At 35.7% G+C, this 19,510-nt stretch overlaps 1 protein-coding gene across 2 annotated transcripts in view; it reads right to left on the minus strand.

Annotated features, from left to right (window-relative positions):
- KCNT2 (potassium sodium-activated channel subfamily T member 2) overlaps positions 1 to 19,510 on the minus strand; it is a 368,079-nt gene that overhangs the window by 256,043 nt on the left and 92,526 nt on the right. For both annotated transcript variants that reach the window (XM_055144870.1, XM_004619919.2), the window contains exons 2-3: positions 6,459 to 6,538; positions 3,692 to 3,791 (exon numbers count right to left, since the gene is read on the minus strand). In XM_055144870.1, the coding sequence (XP_055000845.1) occupies positions 3,692 to 3,791; positions 6,459 to 6,538 (180 nt within the window). The remainder of the gene's footprint in view (positions 1 to 3,691; positions 3,792 to 6,458; positions 6,539 to 19,510) is intronic.

A 19,510-nucleotide genomic window follows, 5' to 3' on the forward strand; every position in this document is an offset into this window, starting at 1 on the left:
ACTCCAATATGTTTTTCTACCACTTTTATTTATTTTTCTTTAAATTTTTTTATTGAGTCACCATGTGGAAAGTTACAAAGTTTTAAGGTTTAAGTCTAAGTTATACAATGTTCGAACACCCAACCCTTTACCAGTGCACATATTCCACCACCAAGAATCACAGTATAGCTCCACCCCGCCCCCCACACCCTTAGCCCTCCACAGCCCTAACCCTCCCACCCCCTGCCTGTGTAACTGATAAATTTCACTTTACTTTAATTTTCATTTCATTCAATATTTCAACAAAACTCACTATTATTGATTTGGAGTTTCTCCCCTCTAAAGTCGGACCTGCTGAAAAGGAACCATTTGATAATTTGTTTTCCATTGCTGAGAATGAAGAGATATGAGGTCAAGTGACGGCACTAGCGGCCTCAGGGTATTGGGTTTCTGTATTTTAGTATTTTAGTAACTAAGTCCAGAGAATTATCTGACAGAAATTGCATCACTGCAAACTTGTACTTCTCAGATATATTATATTCCACACATGAGTGCAGTCTTTCTATGTCTGTCTCTTTCTTTCTGACTCATTTCACTCAACATGATACCTTCCATGTTGATCCATTTATATGCAAATTTCATGACTTCATGTTTTCTGACACTGACCAAGCCCATTCAGAATCATTTTTCTACCACTTTTAATCTGTAAGCTACCCATGGCATATTCGATATGCCAAAAACAGTAACAAGTCACAATGGAGACGGTACTGGTGCCTGCTCGAGCAAATTGATGAACAACGGGACAACAGTGCTACAACAGTGCATTAATTTGTAGAGTATAACAGTTTATAAGACTATAAATGTTTGTTTTAGAGTTATAAACTGGTATGTTTTTCAAAAGAGTTTTTTATACAGACCCTTTTGAATAAAACATGGGATGGAGACATAATACAGGGGTGAAACCACTTGCCTTGCATATAGCCAGCTCAGGTTTAATTCTGAGCAATGCATAGAGTCCCCCCAAGTACTACCAGGAGTGATCCCTGAACACAGAGCCCAAAGCACCATTGGGTGTGGCCCCGAAATTTTAAAATCAACAACATATGGACAAAAATGTTATATGCACTGCCATCACCAGATTATAGTTTTCAGCCACCTTAATTTGAAGCACTATTAATAAAATTGTTGCACCTAAGTCCATTAATTCTGCAGCATTTTCTCATTTTCCCAGGTCATGCTCAGTATGGAAAGTTTCTGATACAAACATCCAGCATATGTCTTGCCAAAGACAATTTGTATAGAAAGAAAAGGAATCTAAAGTAAAATCTAAGGCAATGTGTGAAGGATTTGGCACAGAAACATGACCACTATGCTAGATGACTTCATGGAAGTCATTCTATAACTGCTGAGTGCTCGATGAACCGTGTTCCGAGCAGTCAGAGGACTATTCTCTCTCGTGGAGCATCCCTTGCAAGAGGTGTATTACAGAAAACTATTTAACAATATAGATTATATATTACAGGGAAAACCAAAGAAACAAATAAAACACATTTAAAAGTGATCAATGGAGAAGAAATTGAAGAAAAGAGAATCTAAGTATGGGGGGGGCAGGTCTTGTGAGCAGATGATCATTCTAAACAGAATGTTTCAGAAAGGCGTCCCTGAAAATATGGTTCTGAGTCAAGATCTGAGGAAGTGCACCTTCTGTTACCTGGAGGAAGCGACAGAGGAAACAGCAGGTCTGAAGACCTGGAGCCATGAGGGTGCGTGATGAGACCCAGGCATAGAAAAGCACTCAAAGAAACTGTTGAACAAACCAGATGAGGGATAAAGGAAGAAGAAGCAGGTGCGGGAAACAAAGGAGCTTGGATAGGCCATGGTGTCGCTCTGGCATTCAGGGCACTGTTGTGTCAAAGGCAGACTTGTCAACATTGCACTGTAGCACTGTAGCACTGTCGTTCCGTTGTTCATCGATTTGCTTGAGTGGGCACCAGTAATGTCTCCATTTTGAGACTTGTTACTGTTTTGGGCATATCAAGTATGCAACATTAATAAACCAAAAAAGAGCAGAGACATAATTCACTGTACTAGTGGGTAGTGGGCAGTAAACCATTTGAGATATGGTAATTCCTCATGGAATGTGGCATGAAGTGATTGTGGGCATTCTGTATCTAAAAGGGAGAAATGGGAAAATTTTCTAAAGAGTTCATCTGTGTTGTAGAAGAAGAGTCAAAAAAAAAAAAAAACTCAAGTGAAAAAAAGATGACCCCTAGAACTGTGATGATAGAACTGCCATCAGCTAATATATGAAAGGGGAATAAAAGAGTAGAGTTTTGGGGAAGGATGGTATGTCATCCATTGAGAGGCAGCATATTATAATGGGGAAAGTTTGATATACCTATTAGAGAGCCAGGTACAGAGATTGAATAAGACTAATTTAAACAGACGCAAAGGTTTTAACATGTTGCCTTCACGAAGGTAAACAAGGATAAAAGGCATAAAATATTATTCTTGGAGGTTTCAAAGAAAAATGAGTACACTCTGCTTCTTATATGTAAGGCAGAAATAATAGAATGAAGAGCATATTAAGAGAAACATATGGAAAATAACCCAATATCAAGAAATAGCAAAAATGTCAAAATACATATTTTGTAGGCAGAAGATTCCCAGACAGTAGGGAATTTTCCTTTTGATAGATTTATCTTTACTTATAGTAATAGACTAGTATATATCAGATCCTCAAATAAAAATAATGTGAAGTGCCCATAATTTGTTTCACTAATTAATTACAGCCAATTATCAAACATTAAAATCTCATTTTATCTCTAAACCTTTTTATAAATATGAAATTATTTTCACTAAAGATGCAGGAGAAACCAGCTTTTTTAATGCATGCTACAATTTCACTTTCTGTACTATTTTGTCATTTATTTCTGAATTTTCTCAGAGACCTCAAAATGAAAACTAATTGTAGAAAAAGTTACATACCCAATTTTTTCTGCCTTGAAAATCATTTTAAACTTAATCATCTAACCAAAAATAAACAAAAAAAGTATTCATCACATTATACAACCAGTACCATTCACTATTTCTTCTAGAAAAAGAATAAAAGCCTACAAGGCTATAAATAAACATAAATGCAACTTTACAAATGCAAAATAATAATGAATAAGATGTAATCCCCAAATCAACATATCATCTAATTCAAATAATATAAAGTTAAATCTGAGATTTATAATAGTCATGCACACCAATAAAGGCCAGCATTATTCCAGTCAAGAGTAATAACTAGAGTATCTGAAAGTAGTAATAAAGAAATTATACGGTAGAGCAAACCTTTTTTAGAGTATATTATTTTTACTCCAAAGGACAACTATTTGGATTGTTAAAGAGTCTAACCAATACAATTACTTAGAACACAACTTTAATAATGGGTGTCCAGTATTAGCTTTAGAGAATAAGCAATAAAAGAAGACAGTATAAAAAGAATACCTGTTGCCTTGCATGTGGTCTACGTGGGTTAGATCTCTTGTACAGCAAGGAGTAATCCCTGAGCACAGAGCCAGAAGTATCCCTGATACCACATATGATCCCCTGAGTACTCTCAGGAGTAATTCCTGAGTGCAGATCCAGGAGTAAGTTCTGAGCACAGTCAGGTGTAGCCCCCAAATCAAAAAAGGATATTGTTGCAGGTCAGACAAAGATGACTTACCATTCATTTCCTTGTGAAGGAGTCTCTAGTAGTACTCGAATTATGTATAATAAGCAGCTTAATAATTTGAGGGAAAAATTGAACAGACGTATTCTTAGACCTTTAAAAAAACAAAATTTTAGTTTGTCACTGAAATTAGTTCACAAAAGAATTGTCAAAAAGATCAATTTAAAATGCAGCACTTAAACTGTAATTAGAAATTACAATACCAAAAGGTTTTAGATAGTTGAATTTTAATCAGCTGAATATTCAAAAACTGAGATTGACAGAATACATGAACTACCAATGAGTCAATATTAAACAGAGAATATTCAGGGCTTGAATATTAGAAGTCACAAAAATCATGTTCATTCAACACTAAACCAAATAATCTCAGGAATTTAAGCATATTATAGTTTCCTTACATGTAAAATAAATTTTAGCAAGCTTGAAAATCTAATTGCTTTACAGATTAGCTGGATAAATTATAAATCTTGACTCCTCCAAATGGCTTATAAATTTGATTATATAAAACTTAGTCATATATGTAATTGTGAATTACACATTTAATTAGTAAGTATATATCATCATAAAGCAATCATAATAGCACATGCTGTGAACACACACACATACAGACACACACACACACACACACACATAATTTTCATTTGACCAGATAATCCCAGTTAAATACCAAAGAAAGCTTAAAACTTTTGTGGAAATTAACACTACTATGTATATATCTACATTTTTTAAATCTTTATTGAGGTGCTGTGATATACAATACTGTCAATAGTTTCATGCATACACCATGACTTGCGTCTATTGTTAAAGCTGTGAAGGTGACAGCTTATGCAGTTTGTCCTACATAACAACAACAAAAAATTGCTTTTTAAAAAAGAGCAATTAAGATTAACCAAAACATACTGATTTAATAAAAGCTTTCTTTTTCCCACCATTACAAGGTGGACTCTGAATTATGAGAAAGATCTTCCTATACTCATTAGTTAGTAAAACCTAGAAATGAAATGCCTTCTTTTTTTTTTCACTCTTTAATATGTGAGTGCACTTGAGAAGGTAATATTTCTTAACAGTAAAAAATTCATGCTTACTAATTGTGCAATCTCTCCAGGCTTTTCCATTAAAATGCAAGCTACATTTTATGGGTTAATTTCTCTCTAATGTCTTTTAAACTACTAATGCAATCTCCATCGTTTTATGGAACAAGGCCCTTCAAATGACCTCCTAGTAAAAGCTGACTATTGGAGAAATATTAAAATACCATATCTATCTTCTCTGGTCTGGAGAGATAGATGAAAGATATTGTTAAAAGCAAGAAAAGTCTCTAATAATATCTGACAGGTATCTTTTCTAATCAAGAAGGTGAGAGAAGTGTCAATCGTTATTAGCCTTACACATGTAGCTAATTTGTCCTTACATCTCTAACCAAGAGCCGCGGATGGAGAGCACAGTGGGAGAACACAGGTTCATCTCTAGAACTTTGGTTCAGACCGCACCGACTCCCCCAAACTATCTCTACTGGTGTGCTTCAAAGATGAAAATACATGCTATAGTCAGTTTTTGAATAATAATTCAGACTTCTGCCTCCGAACCTTATAACAACACAACTGAATTCAAATAACCCCAAGAGGACTCAAGAGTCAAAATGCAGAGAAAACAAAGACTAAAACAATCTAATAGAGAGGTCTCTGCTGAGTGTTATTTTAAGAAACACTAATATGAACAATGCAAAATAACTGAGTATATATATATATGTATATATACATATACATATATATATATGGCCTTAAAGACATTTGCAGCAGGAGATAATTAGTGCCATTCTCACTTAACAAGAGCAGTGACTAAATCAAATTTTTATGTTTAGTTATTTATTTGTTTGTTGATTTTTGTTCTGGGGCCAAATACAGCTGTGCCTAGGGCTTACTCCTGACCATGGATCTCTCCTAGGAATTCCGGGGACCATATGGAGAGCCCAGATAGAACTTAGGTCAGCTATACACAAACAAGCACCCTACTTCTTATTCTCTCTTCAGTCCCAGTTTTCGGGGATTGGTATGGTCTGACCCTAGAGGTGAAGCTGTTTTCTTCCAACTGTGCTCTCCAGCCACTGCTCCTGGTTAGAGAACTCATGGGTGAATTCAAATTAGCTCCATGTGTAAGGCTAATAACAATTGACACTTCTTGCAGAATTATTAATTTCACAGCCCCTTGCAGTTACAACGCTTCCTAAGATCATCAGATAACACAAATCCTTTAAATGTTAGACATCCAATGGATCTCTACACTTCTTGGTTCAAAATTTCCAGCCAAAAATGCTAATAATCCATGCACTTCAAAAAAAATACCAAGATGCTTTTTACTCTAAGGTATTAATGGGAAATAATGTATTCTTATCCTCTACATCAGGCAAATATTGTCCACTATAGTCAGGATCATCAAAATATGTTTTACATAAAAGGTAAAATAAAGGAGCACTTATTTATATTATTTTTCTCAATGTTTCCACTCTTCCAGAAGTACCCATTAGCAGTCCACTATTGATGTAGGATTAGGACAAATCAAACTATTCTCAAAAACTTATAACCACTAGATATGACATGCATGTTTTCTAAACTTTACAAGGCAGACAAAACTATTGATTTTATTTCTCTATTTTAAAAAGCATTCTTCCAAAACATTCTATAACTAGAACATTTAGTTGAATTCTAAATATGTTTTTACTTAAACGTTACCTACAAACTTTCAGAAAAATAAAATGACTTACTTGACCTCTGGTTTTTGATAAAAAATAACTTTAGTCTCTCTTTAAATGTGTTTTCATTCATAAAAAATTCAACTTGTACCCTGAAAACAGAAAATGAAACATAATTAGTCTAGAGACTAACAACTAGAAAATATGAATGAATAATTTAATTGAATGTGTTAGATACATTGAATTCTCACCACAGGAAATAAGAATTGAATAAAGTAGAGCACCTGAAGAAAAGAAATAGCTACTTTCATTCAGAATTATTAAAGCTAAAGCCAGTGTATCCATGACATAAAAGAAAAGAAAAAGGAAGAGGAGAGGCAGAAAAAGGAGGAAGAGGAGGAGGAAGAATAAGAAGAAAAGGAGTAACAATTTCATCATTTTAAAAATATTATCTATTGAGGGGCTGGAGCGATAGCACAGCGGGTAGGGTGTTTGCCTTGCACGTGGCCGACCCGGGTTCGATTCCCAGCATCCCATATGGTCCTCTGAGCATCGCCAGGAGTAATTCCTGAGTGCAGAGCCAGGAGTAACCCCTGTGCATCTCCAGGTGTGACCCCCCCCAAAAAAGCAAAAAAATATATTGTGTATTGAAATATAATATGTATTTAATATTTCTATTAGTGAATTTTAAAAGTTGTGTGAATGATTCAAAATAACAAGTATGTAGAAGTTTTAATTTGTGTCCACGAAATAATTTTGAATTAGTAGTTTTCCAAATTCTATCCATCATAAGAACCAAATGGATGCTTGCAAAATCCAATATAGAAATTCATTCCAAATATACTATATCACAAATTAAAAGGAGAGTCTTATGCATGCTTAGTAAAGGAATTCTAATAGCAAGTGAATATTAAAGTCACATAGGTAGGTTAGAAACAAAACAAATTAATTAAGGAGTTGAATATTATATACTTTATCAGTACAAAATATCATCAAAAATCTAAAATAACAGTAACATTCCAATCGCTGCTTGTGCTCCCTAGTAAATTCTAGAAAATTATCTCTTACATGATATTTTCAAAACAGTGAGCAGAAAAATTGTGTTTATTACATGTTTTTAGTACATGAGCAGAACCCCAGCAGTTGAAGACCTCCGGAACCCAGCCACATCCATGCCAAGGCCACTCTCCACACATTTGGACGAACCTCACACATGAAAGAACTGGCAGAGGAACTCAGGTGTGTGGGATCCGGGGCTGAGATCTCCAAGCCTGCTCAGATCGGGACTGGGCCTCTTCCACCCAGATTCCCATTTTCCAGTAGCTAGGCAGTCTGTGTCTTCTCCCCTAATTCTCCTACAGAAACTGCCCCTGGCACTGTGTAATCCCTTCAACTGTCAAGATCCAAGACTAAAACCAAGCTCCCGTGATGCAGCCTCGAGACATCTGATAGCCTAGTTCTCCCTCTTGGGGAACCTGGCAAACTACTGAATGTTTACTGCCCACACGGGGGAAAGCCTGGCAAGCTCCCCGTGGCCTATTCATGTGCCAAATACAGTAACAATAATGGGTCTCATTCCCCTGACCCTAAAGAGCCTCTAATGCGGCACCATTGGGAAGGACAAGTAAAGAGAGGCTGCTAAAATTTCAGGGCTAGGATGAATGGAGACATTACTGGGCACACTCAAGCAAATTGACGATCAACGGGATGACAGTGATACACTGATACATGGGGACTAGCTAATGATCATCATTTGAATATTAAACTAGTCTCAAATATATGTATTGTAAGATAAAGTACACAAAGAAAGCATTTCACATAAACAACAAAAACTTCACGTTCCCTAATGTCATAAAAATTTTGACATCATATTTCACTAACTTTGTTCTTTAGTACAAGAATATACATGGGAAATGAAATGAGAAAAAATGACATAAGATGTTCATGTATTGGAGAAATGTCACCTCTTATATATATTCTAAATATATTTTTTAAATCATTAATATTTGAGAGTAGGTTAAGGAATTTGCTTACATGCCCCTGTGATTCTGAGCCTGGTTAGTGTAGGAGAACATAGGGTTTGTCCTCTCAGCCTTGCTGCAGGCAACTTAGGTTTATCGGGTTACACCCATTACACCCATCACTGTGCTCCCAAGACACTCCCATTTCTTTGTTTATCTGTAAACTCTTCTCAGCACCTTCCTTCCCAACCAGTTAATCACCTTTTCCCTAATCAGATTCTTTTATCTTGTAAGATCAGATCCTTCTAAGGACTCTGACTTTGTATTGTAAGTTAGTGTCTTTTGCATACTTTAGCTTAAAGCAATGTCCTTACTTATGGACACAGGAAGACAGTTAATATTATGCTTTGTAGCTTGGGAGTTGATTGACTCTCATAATATTTGCTCCTGGGCATCTGCTTTCTCAATTCAGTTGCCCTTAGTTCCTAGCACCCCAAAATCAGGGTCCAACAAGGAATGGAATAGACCCAGGGCAAGCTGTAAGCTACTCTGGCTTCGAAATGGGCCAGGGCAAAGCGCCACAATACTCAACTATAAGTTGAGGGCATGATCATGGACAATGCTGTCATGATCCAAAGGTAACGACAAGATTAGGACCCTGCTGGGGTTAGGAAGATTAGTCTGGCCTGAGGACTGTAGTCTGGAATATATAGTGAGATGTCCTCAGGAAGAACCAAACTTTAAGGTTATATCTCTTACTGTGCTCATATAGAATGACATTGCTAGAAATATTAGAAGTAGATTTACTACAACTATGTAAGTGGATTACTAGCTGGAAAAGGAGAAAGCGACACACCCTTGTTTGGATCCCACCCTTGAGCAGATTTCCTAGTAATCTGGAGTAATCTCCTTAGATGAGATTTTATCCTTGAGGAATGGTCTAACCTCTTTGTTGATGTGTTAATGTTCCAACCCACCTTTGTGTTACCACCCTATGTGATTGCTATATAAACTAAGACTGTAGGAGAATTAGGGGAGAAGACACAGAAGTAGGGGGAACACACAGAGGGGAGACAGAGAAGCAGAAGGGGAACGGAGATTGGAATAAACTGCAATTGACACCGACCAGCCTGGCACTCGCTCCTTCCTTCGCCTGCCCATCTCCATCAGCCTCCCCAGGGTGGGAGAAGTGGCGTGAGACTACCGAAGATAGATAGAGCCCCGTGGCCCCTCTTCTTTTGTGAACACACAGTTAGAACCTTTGGTGAGGGTCCACTGAGCACCTCCAGGTGTGTTACCTGAGCACAGAGCTGGAGCACCTCCAGAAACTTGCCCTTGGGAAGCACCAGGTAGGGGACCCACCCAAGACAAAGAAGAAAATATTCCAGGGCTGGAGATAACAGTCTAAGGGGGAACGTGAATGCTTTGCCTGCAGAAGAGCCGGGTTTCATACCAGCAGAACATGGTCCCCTGAGCACTAAGCCAAGAGCAGTTCATAAACCCTGTCTGCTGTGACTCAAAAAAAATACAGAAAAAAATTATTTTCAATTTTCATTTATAAATACTTTCTATTTCTTTTCATTATTTTTTAAAAGTTTACTTTCCTCTTGTTCTTCTGAATTATTTTCATCTCACAGAGAAAAGGGGAAAAAGACAGAAAACAAGATTTTCTTTACTTGCAAATTTCTCTTAAATAAAACTCATGTTATTGTCTAACAACTCGAGTACACATGAGTAGCATTCATGCACACTTATTCAAAAATCAACATGTGCCAGGACCAAAGCTATAGTACAGGGGTTAAGGTATTTTATTTCGATGTGTCCAACATATTCCTTGTCATATTTATTTCTGAATATTGTGTTGTTTTGGTTATCAACTTAGAAAAGTTCTGTCCTGACATTTACCCTTGGTTTTTTATATTGTAAATGATGACCATAATGAATTTCTTCATATGTACTGACTTTCACAATTATTTAGTGGATGTTCTGAGTAATCATGCACTTGTAAGTCTGCAATATTTCTATTTAGATACATTATTCTTTCCTCATTAAATTGACTGGTACTTCTTCAGGGGGAAAAAAATCTGCTGTGGTGAAGTTCTTTTAGTTTTGTTTTATAGGCCACAGCCAATAATGCTCAGAGATTACTCCTGGATCTGTGCTTAGGTATACTCTTGGTGGTGCTTTGGAGGAACCATATCAAGTATTGGGTATCAGGAGATTCAGGGGCATGGGGTATCAGGGATTGAACCTGAATCAGTCAGCTACATGCAAGAGAAGCACCTTGCCCTTTGTACTATCTCTCCAGTCCATGCGGTGAACATTTTGGGGTGGTGGGAGTGGAGCCAGCAGTCACACCCAGAGGTGCTCATGGGTTTTTCTCAGGAACAACCTCTAGCAAAGTTCAGGATCCAGAGATAAAGCTGGAGACTGAACCGCAGCCAAGAGTGTTTGGAAAACAAGCACCTTCTCCCTGTATTATGTCTCTGACCCCCTGTGGCGAGATTTCTTAGAAAAGCAGAACTCTTGTGCTTTAGTACTAATTATATTGTTGGTACCAGGAATAAAATAAATATTTACATCTTGCTAAAAATCACAGCAGGCATTGAAGGTTGCTAAGAGTTATCAAAAATCTATTTTACATCTATCAAGATGATGGCTATTATTTTTAACTTATTTATCTAGAGAATTGTTGTATGTTTTCTTTTAAGCATTTGTTTTTCTTAATTCTGGGATGAATTGTCTTTGTAAATGCAAACTACTTGGTTGCTTACTGCAAATTAATTTTTCTCTATTTTCAGAGAAGTTTCTTCTACAGTCCTAACTATATATTAGTGTCTATCTTCCTTAAATTTTTCTCACACTTGGGGCTGGAGTGATAGCACAGTGGGTAGGGCGTTTGCCTTGCATGCTGTCAACCCGGGTTCGATTCCCAGTATTCCATATGGTCCCCTGAACACTGCCAGGAGTAATTCCTGAGTGTATGAGGCAGGAGTAACCCCTGTGCAATGCCGGGTGTGAATCAAAAAGCAAAAAAAAAAAAAAATTCTCATACTTTCAATTACAAATTTTGAAAGTCCAGATTATTTTTTTATTGGCTCTGTAACAATGTTGGTGAGATTGTTTTTTTGTCCTAACAATAACAATGGCCTTATTAGTAATTTTTCATTGTTATTTTTGTCCTCTAAATCTGTAACTCAGATAAATTAATTTAGTAAAAGATAATGAAAAAACTTATCAAAATTGAGTTTCCTTTATTCTTAAAATTCTTATTCAGTAACTTTAAAGTAGATTTTACTTATTTAACCACAATATCAATAGTTCTGACCTGAACTTTCAATACATGGTTCTTTCAACAATAGAGGTTTTCTGAAATATCTTTAGGAAGCCCAACTTTAATAGATTCTCTTTAGGAGCTCAAAGCAGATACAGATCATCGTCAAATTAAAGAATCCTCCTGGTTGTACTTGTTGCCATTCCCTTTCTGCCTCCCATGAAGCTGTGATTTAATCATGGTGTCCATGTGTAAATGTGATCCAAAAAGAAGAAGAAGAAGGAAAAAAAAAGGAAAATACAAAGTATCTGCTGTGCATACTACATCAGAGGCTAGATCTAGTGGATACACTAAAGTTTTATTTTGTATTCATTAGTTGTTCATTACCCTCTGGAAAATCTACTTGCTGGCAAATGTATATGTTCAGATCCCACTTTAATCCCACCTCTAAGAACTTCCTTGCTCACCTGTGCCAACCAATACCTTTAAGGTATAGCATCCTCTTAGGACCTAGCAGGACTCTGGTTCCGATGAGTAAGGAAAGTACATTCAGCCTTCCATTAACAGTTTCCAAAGTTCTCTTACACTATTATCTGTACCACCAAGAAAATTGGGTTTATATTTATAAGAACTTGCAAGGCAATGTACCATACTACACTAATGTACCTGCATTTGCTCTAGCCATTGTTAGTGACAGAATGACATCTCTTGGAAGAAAGATTTTAAAGCATTAAGCCCTGGTACCTCACTGTATGAATTTATTTAGTAATAGATCATAGCAGAAAACTTGACTAAGTTAAAATGAAATCATAGTGGAATAAGATGTCCCTTAATCCAGGATGACTGGTGTCTTCGTAAGAGTGAATTCAGAACACAGACACAGAGGCAAAATGGTCTTGTGTAAGACAGAGGGAGGAACCAGAGAGAAGCAGCCACAGCTCAAGAGCAACATGAGCACCAGACAATGAAAAGGCTAGTCGGGAAACCCCCAAAGACTTAGGGAATAAGAAAGTCCTGCCATGTAATTTGGTTTCAAACTTCGGGACAAGAGGGCTGAAGGGAGTCAGTCAACAGAAAGGGAAACTGGTATAGTGGTAGAATAACATTTGCATTTTTGTGGTAGTGAAAGCATAAATAATACTAGAATTGCCAATTGGGTTACCTCAGTAACAAAGACTAAAATAAAAAATTGAAAAACCAGTTTTCAAGTTGGGAAATTATACCTGTCACTGTCACTCATCCCGTTGCTCATCGATTTGCTCAAGCGGGCACCAGTAACGTCTCCATTGTGAGACTTGTTGTTACTGTTTTTGGCATATCGAATACGTCATAGGTAGCTTGCCAGGCTCTGTCATCGGGCAAGACACTCTCAGTAGCTTGCCAGGTTCTACCGAGAGGGGTAGAGGAATCGAACCTAGGTCGGTGGCTTGCAAGGCGAATGCCCTACCACTCTGCTATCGCTCCAGCTCAGTGAAATTATAAACAAAAACAAAAACAAAAAGTCTATTCTCCAGAGTCAACAACTGTCTTATCCAGGTACCTAGAATATGGTACTTTGTTAAGGCAATCCTAAGAAAAAAGCACATTTTTCTAAGGTTACAGAAGCACTTCTCAGTCACAGGAAGAAAATACAATCAAATACAAATTCCAGAAAAAGAGATCAGACTGAACTTTATTAACAACTATATCTTAATCATCTCTTCTATTACTTGGGACCCATTAACCATTACTAGATGGATGCTAAATAAAGGGTGAGTAAAATTTTGAATTCTTTCCTTATGGAGACCGAATCAACAGTATACTAAGAGATAGAAATTTCTTCAATTTCTTAGGTTATGAACATATAAGAATGTAAAAAGAGTTTGTAGTGAGATGAATCCTTGGAGACTCTTTTCTTATGCCAACTTCATATCGTACTTTGTGACAAAAATTCCCACAGGATTAAGTTGTTTCCAGTGTTTTTCAATTTACTTATTTAGATATATCCCTGCTCTAATTAATACTTAGAAAAAACATCCACTACTGTCAACATTGCTATCACTTGGTAAAGGCAGGCATTCAATTCTTTTTGTTTATAAGAATAGAATATAATAATATTAATCCAAACAAGATGGTTTATTTTTTCAAACATATTTTTGTAGCTGATATTTTCCTTTTTTTATTAAATCACTGTGAGATACTTACAAGCTGCTCCACATTGCTAGTCATCAGGGAGCTGCAAATCAAATCTTTTATTGATTGAGATTCTAGTATTTACAATTAAAAATTGAAAATTGTTAACAATGGTATCTCACACACATAATTCCAATAACACTCCCACCACTAGTGTATCCATCCCCTTCCTCCAAGGACATGCATATCTCTCCCTTTCCATTATTTCTATCTCTTGCTTTCTATAATCCAGATGACTTTTGGGTTATTAGGCAAGTTCTAGGTCTTTTGTGACGTATTGCAAAAGAGCTCTGCAAACACTAGGTCTACACAGAGTAGTGTTTACTTAGCGTTGACCTTTGGTTATTGAGCTAAACTAGTAACCTTTTGATTTCCGAAAAGTCATCCTAATTTCTGGAACTAAATTATTTAACAGAGCAACCATCTGAATAGAACCTTGTAAAAAATAAATGAAATAATCCTACTATTAACCTTAAAATACAATTTAACTCAGTTTAAATATTCTAGAGTTTTCATCTTTGTTTTTTTTTTAATTGAATCACTGTGAGATAAAGAGTTACAAGGGTATTCATGATTTGGTTTCAGTCATGCAATGTAGCAACATCCATCCCTCCATCACAGTACAATTCTCACCACCAATGTCCTCAGTTTCCCTCCAGCCAACCCATTCCCACACACCCTGTCTCTACACCAGACACTTCCACCTGCACCCCCTCTCTCTCTCCTCTCTCTCTCCACTCTCTCTCTCTCTCTCTCTCTCTCTCCCTCTCTCTCTCTCTCCCTCTCTCTCTCTCTCCTTTTGGGCATTATGGTTTGCAATATTTGCAATACAGATACTGAGAGGTTATCATGTTTGTTCCTTTACCAACTTTTACCACGCAGTTCTTACACAACGCAGAGTGATAATTTCCAACTACTTTTTCATAGTGGTTCCTTCTCTATCCCAAACTACCTTCTCCACTAGCACTTGATGCAGGATTCCAACCGTGGACCAATCCTCCTGGCTCTTGTTTCTACTGTACTTGGATATTAGTCCTTTTTTTTTTTAACATCTCAAAAATGAGTACAATCATTCTGTCTGTCCCTCTCCTTCTGACTCATTTCACAGAGCATGATACTCTCCATGCCCATCCATTTATAAGCAAATTTCATGACTTCATTTTTCCTAACAGCTGAACAATATTCCATTGTGTAGATGTACCATAGTTTCTTTAATCAGTCATCTGTTCTTGGGCACTTGGGCTGTTTCCAGATTATGGCTATTATAAATAGTGCTGTAATACAAATAGAAGTGCAGATGGCATTTCTGCTGTATGTTTTTTGGGCCCCAGGAGTATATTCCCAGAAGTGGTATTGCTGGGTCATATGAAAGCTCAATTTCTTCATAGAGTTTTCTTAAGGCATTTTCCTGACTTCTTTTTGCCCATTGAATTATGTTCATAATTACTTAAGTCTAACTTTCATATCCTTTAATTTTAGAACAAATTTAAAAGGATAATTTTAATTGGAAAATCTCATAAGGAAATAGATTAATTTTGATGCCTTGCAATTGCATTCTCTGCATTTCTAAAACAGCATTTTTGATCATGTCAGTTTTGGAAAGGAAACCCACTTACTATAAGCAAATATGATAATCATATGGTAATGTCCTCATGTAAACATGCAATGCTTACATATATGAAATACAAATATACCCATTTTATATGCAATATATATGTAACGATTTATCTATATCTATTACAATATAATGGCAATGAGTGAAGATATGGGGTGTTAATCAAGTATCTTATTTAATTACAGACAATGTTGATAATTTGATAGTTTTTCAATAATTGTATTTAGGACCTTGACACCTGTTGGTAATCATGAGTTATAAGTAACTCAAAATACACACTCTGGTTTCCATGAAAGAGCACATTGCAAGAACACATGTTCAAGTTTCCTCAGATAAAAGACTCAGGTCAAGAACAAGTCAAGAACAAGAACACATGTTTAGATTTCCTCAGTTAAAAGATTCAAGTACTGATATGCATGTTCAGTTGCAAGGTCTACTCCCTGTGTTTCCTCATTTTATTTAAAATATTAAAAAAGTTAAGTGTGCAGGGATTTTTTTTTTATCTTTAAATTGCAAAGCAATGTTGTCTCTTCATGTCTCCACCTTAAACGAGGGAAGGCAGATCTGCATCAAAACATCAGAATAAAGAAAAAAAAGCAACTAATAGTCTATTTATTCTATTTTTATTCTGTTAAACAGATAATAATGAGTAGAGAAGACCCACATCATTTAGCCCCATAATAAATTGTGTTTGATACTGTGCAGATCAGGTCAACTAGTAAGGCACAGTTTTACCATGATCCTTTTTCAATTGGTAAGAAAAGAAAAAGTGCATGCATCAAAACTACTTTCATCTGTCTTCTTTATTTTAACACCACTAAACAGATAAGCATGCAAATCCCAAAGATGAAATGAATATATGCACAGATGCATCATAAATCTATATAGACACATACAAGTATACACAAAATTTAGAATTATAGAGCCATTACCAAAAAAATCTAAGTCATATACTATAATTGGAGGCAGCACAGTTCCATAATTGGCTAATAAACTACTAGTCAAAATCCATAATAAACTAACAGACATATATTTATATCAACAAAAGCAGGGTGACAGATCAGTAAGGAAAAGAACTGTACTGATAACTTTTAAAGGAAAACTAAAAAGTGAACCACTTTATTATCATATTGATTAAATCGGCATGAGACACATTAAAGAATTATTTGATGTGATTTTTAATCATTTATTGAAAATTAATGGTAACTTTTGGGGGACCTTAGAATACTAACGGAGTATTTAAGGTAAAAGAAAGAAACATCACAAAATAAGAATAAAATGTTTGCCCGGTAAATTTCATTTTGAAAAATTAAACAATAGTCTCAGCATCTCATTTGTAAACTTGATCAATTTGTAAACTTATATTCTAAAAAGGAATAAAAACAACTTCACAACTGGCCAGAAATATTTTCATACAAATCAATAGTCTCAGTACCTTATTATGGCTCAATTTATAAACTTCTGTTCTAAAAAGAATAAAAACAACCTCACAACTGGCCAAAAATATTTTCATACAAAACAATAGTCTCAGTACCTTATTATGGCTCAATCTATAAACTTCTGTTCTAAAAAGAATAAAAACAACCTCAAAACTGGCCAGAAATATTTTCACATAAAACAAATTAAGAATATATATGAAAATGAATTATTGAGAAAAATAACCAAAAGATAAAAACAAGAATACAATGAAATGATTCCCCATAAACATTTGTTTGAAAAGCAAGAATTATAAAGATAGTAAATGTTGGAAAGAATGTTAATCACAGGGTTTTTATATGTATTGATGTAACTTATCAAACGCTGGTGTAATAGCGTTTGTAAATAACTCTAGTATCCAAAACTCTGGAAAATCTATTTCCAAGTAAACATTCAACACCAGAGAAACTTACACAGACAAACTAGAATACAGGTACAAGAACATTCAAAAAAACCTGCACAGAAAAAATCCTAAAAGAAATAAAAATATTTACGTAATGGAAAATGGGTAAATGTGACAGATAGCCAGTTTATTAATTTTTCTGCAATAGTCCATTGTATAAATATGATACAATTTACATACTTCCCATGGATCATTGACATCCAGTCAAATCAAATTCCAAACGATTCAAAATTAAATAATCACTTATTTGGGATACATAACAATGTTAAACTATATTCTTACAAAAAAATTTTTAAAAGAGCCAAAAACCAGGATTATTGATTATCTTTATGAGAAATGTGGGGAAGAAACAATCATTTTTAAATGCAATTGATAATAAATAGCTTTTTGTTGATGTCAAAATATTAGTAACAACCTATTGCTAAATTAAGAAATAAATAGATGAAATTAGAGTCTATCCACAGAATAATAAGAAGTGTGCCACAAACTATAAAATACAACTAATTCTGTGGCCCATGGGGGCAAAATTAAATTCTTAAATATTTCATATTTATAAAAGAATGAAATGACAGGGAGTTGAGTGTGCAATTTGAGAAGAAATTACCATCTTTAATCAAATAGGCAAGAAAATAAAATCCTTAAGGCAAGGAGGAGTTTGGTGGGGGACCTTATAGAATAGGATTGGCAAGACTCACAAAAAAATAAAAAGAAACACAAGGAATTACTTCTCTGATGTTAGAACTGCAGTTGAGTAGGGAAAGTAAGTGAGGGAAAGTACAGCACATTCAGGGAAGCATAACAGATAAGCGCAGTAAGTGGAAAATTAAAGAAGTTGAAATAAGGCAGAAAATTGAAAGAATTTGAATAAAAGCTGAGAAATAGAATCAGCGACAATAACAGTATCAAGAGGTCCCACTTATTGAAAATGCCCAGCATCAGACTGAGAACAAAAAGGTATTACCTCATTTAATTTTCAAGGCAAACCTTTTAAGCTATTATTAATAGATCTAGCTACATTTTGCAGATCAGAGGACAGAGATATTAGCCCACAGTCACACAAATCATCAGTGGAGCACAGAGTACCCACAGCCACATGAGACTAATACCAAAGGCCACAGGCACATAATACATAACAGAGGTAACACTATTGATTTGGGAGGTTTATAAATCAAATCAACTATTTCTTGCTGAAATTTTTCTGATTATAAAATAGACTAAAACATTATAAAATGGACTGCCTTGGATGAATATTTATTTTAGGAACTTAGTGAATAATATTGATTTACACGAGGTAAAAATGTTTAGCAAGTTCAGCTTCGATGAATTCAATCATTTCCTAAGTTCTAGCTTAGAGCAGGATCTAAATTCAATGAGAGATGTTCAATAATAGCTGGAGAGCCTCATTTGTCTGCTTCGGGATCAGCTCAGCAACCACTTTGCCTGAGGTCCCACTTATCTCAGAATATACAACAATACAAAATCCTGCTTCTGGAGAATCCAAGCAGACACTGACAATTCATATGAATCTAATCAAACAACTTGTTGGTAAGGCAAGCAATTCATTGGGGTTAAATTAACCAATATATAGGTAATAGAAAATTACATTACCAAAAAATAAAAGTTCTCAAAGCAAGTCAGGATTTGGCCTCTTAAAATATGGTAGCACAGGTGTCCTAGAAACCCTCATCAAATTAAAAATCTAACTATTTTTCAATATTAAAATAATAAACATGCATATACGCAAACACATAATCACATATACCCTTTTAACTTGTATATATAAGCTTGAAGAAATAAGGAAAATCCTTAGAAGTCAGGAAAGATCAGAAAATAAGAAGCTGGAAAAGTGATTTCCCACTGAAACTGCTACTCTGGTGCTATCTGCCAATACTTGTGGACACTTGCCCCAGAAGTGTCCTGCAAAGAGGACCACAAAATGTTCCACAAAGAAGCAGTGTTCTTGAAAATAACATCTGTGCAGTAGCTCAGGAAATTCGTGACAGTAGAAGAGGTTGAAGATGCTGGGCCATATTGGCCATGCTTCTGCTGAAATCCAAGGAAAGACATAGGCACCGAGACAGGCTGTATTAGTCCACCAGAGTTGCAACAACACAACACTATTTGGGGAATGGGCGGCTTACACCAGCACTTCTCCATTAGTGCTAGAAAACCCCTCTGTGGGCCCCCACGAGAGAGAGTTCAAAACAGTCATAGGTCAAAATC

Source organism: Sorex araneus, chromosome 7, assembly GCF_027595985.1.
Source record: "Sorex araneus isolate mSorAra2 chromosome 7, mSorAra2.pri, whole genome shotgun sequence".
Classification (NCBI taxonomy): Eukaryota; Metazoa; Chordata; class Mammalia; order Eulipotyphla; family Soricidae; genus Sorex; species Sorex araneus.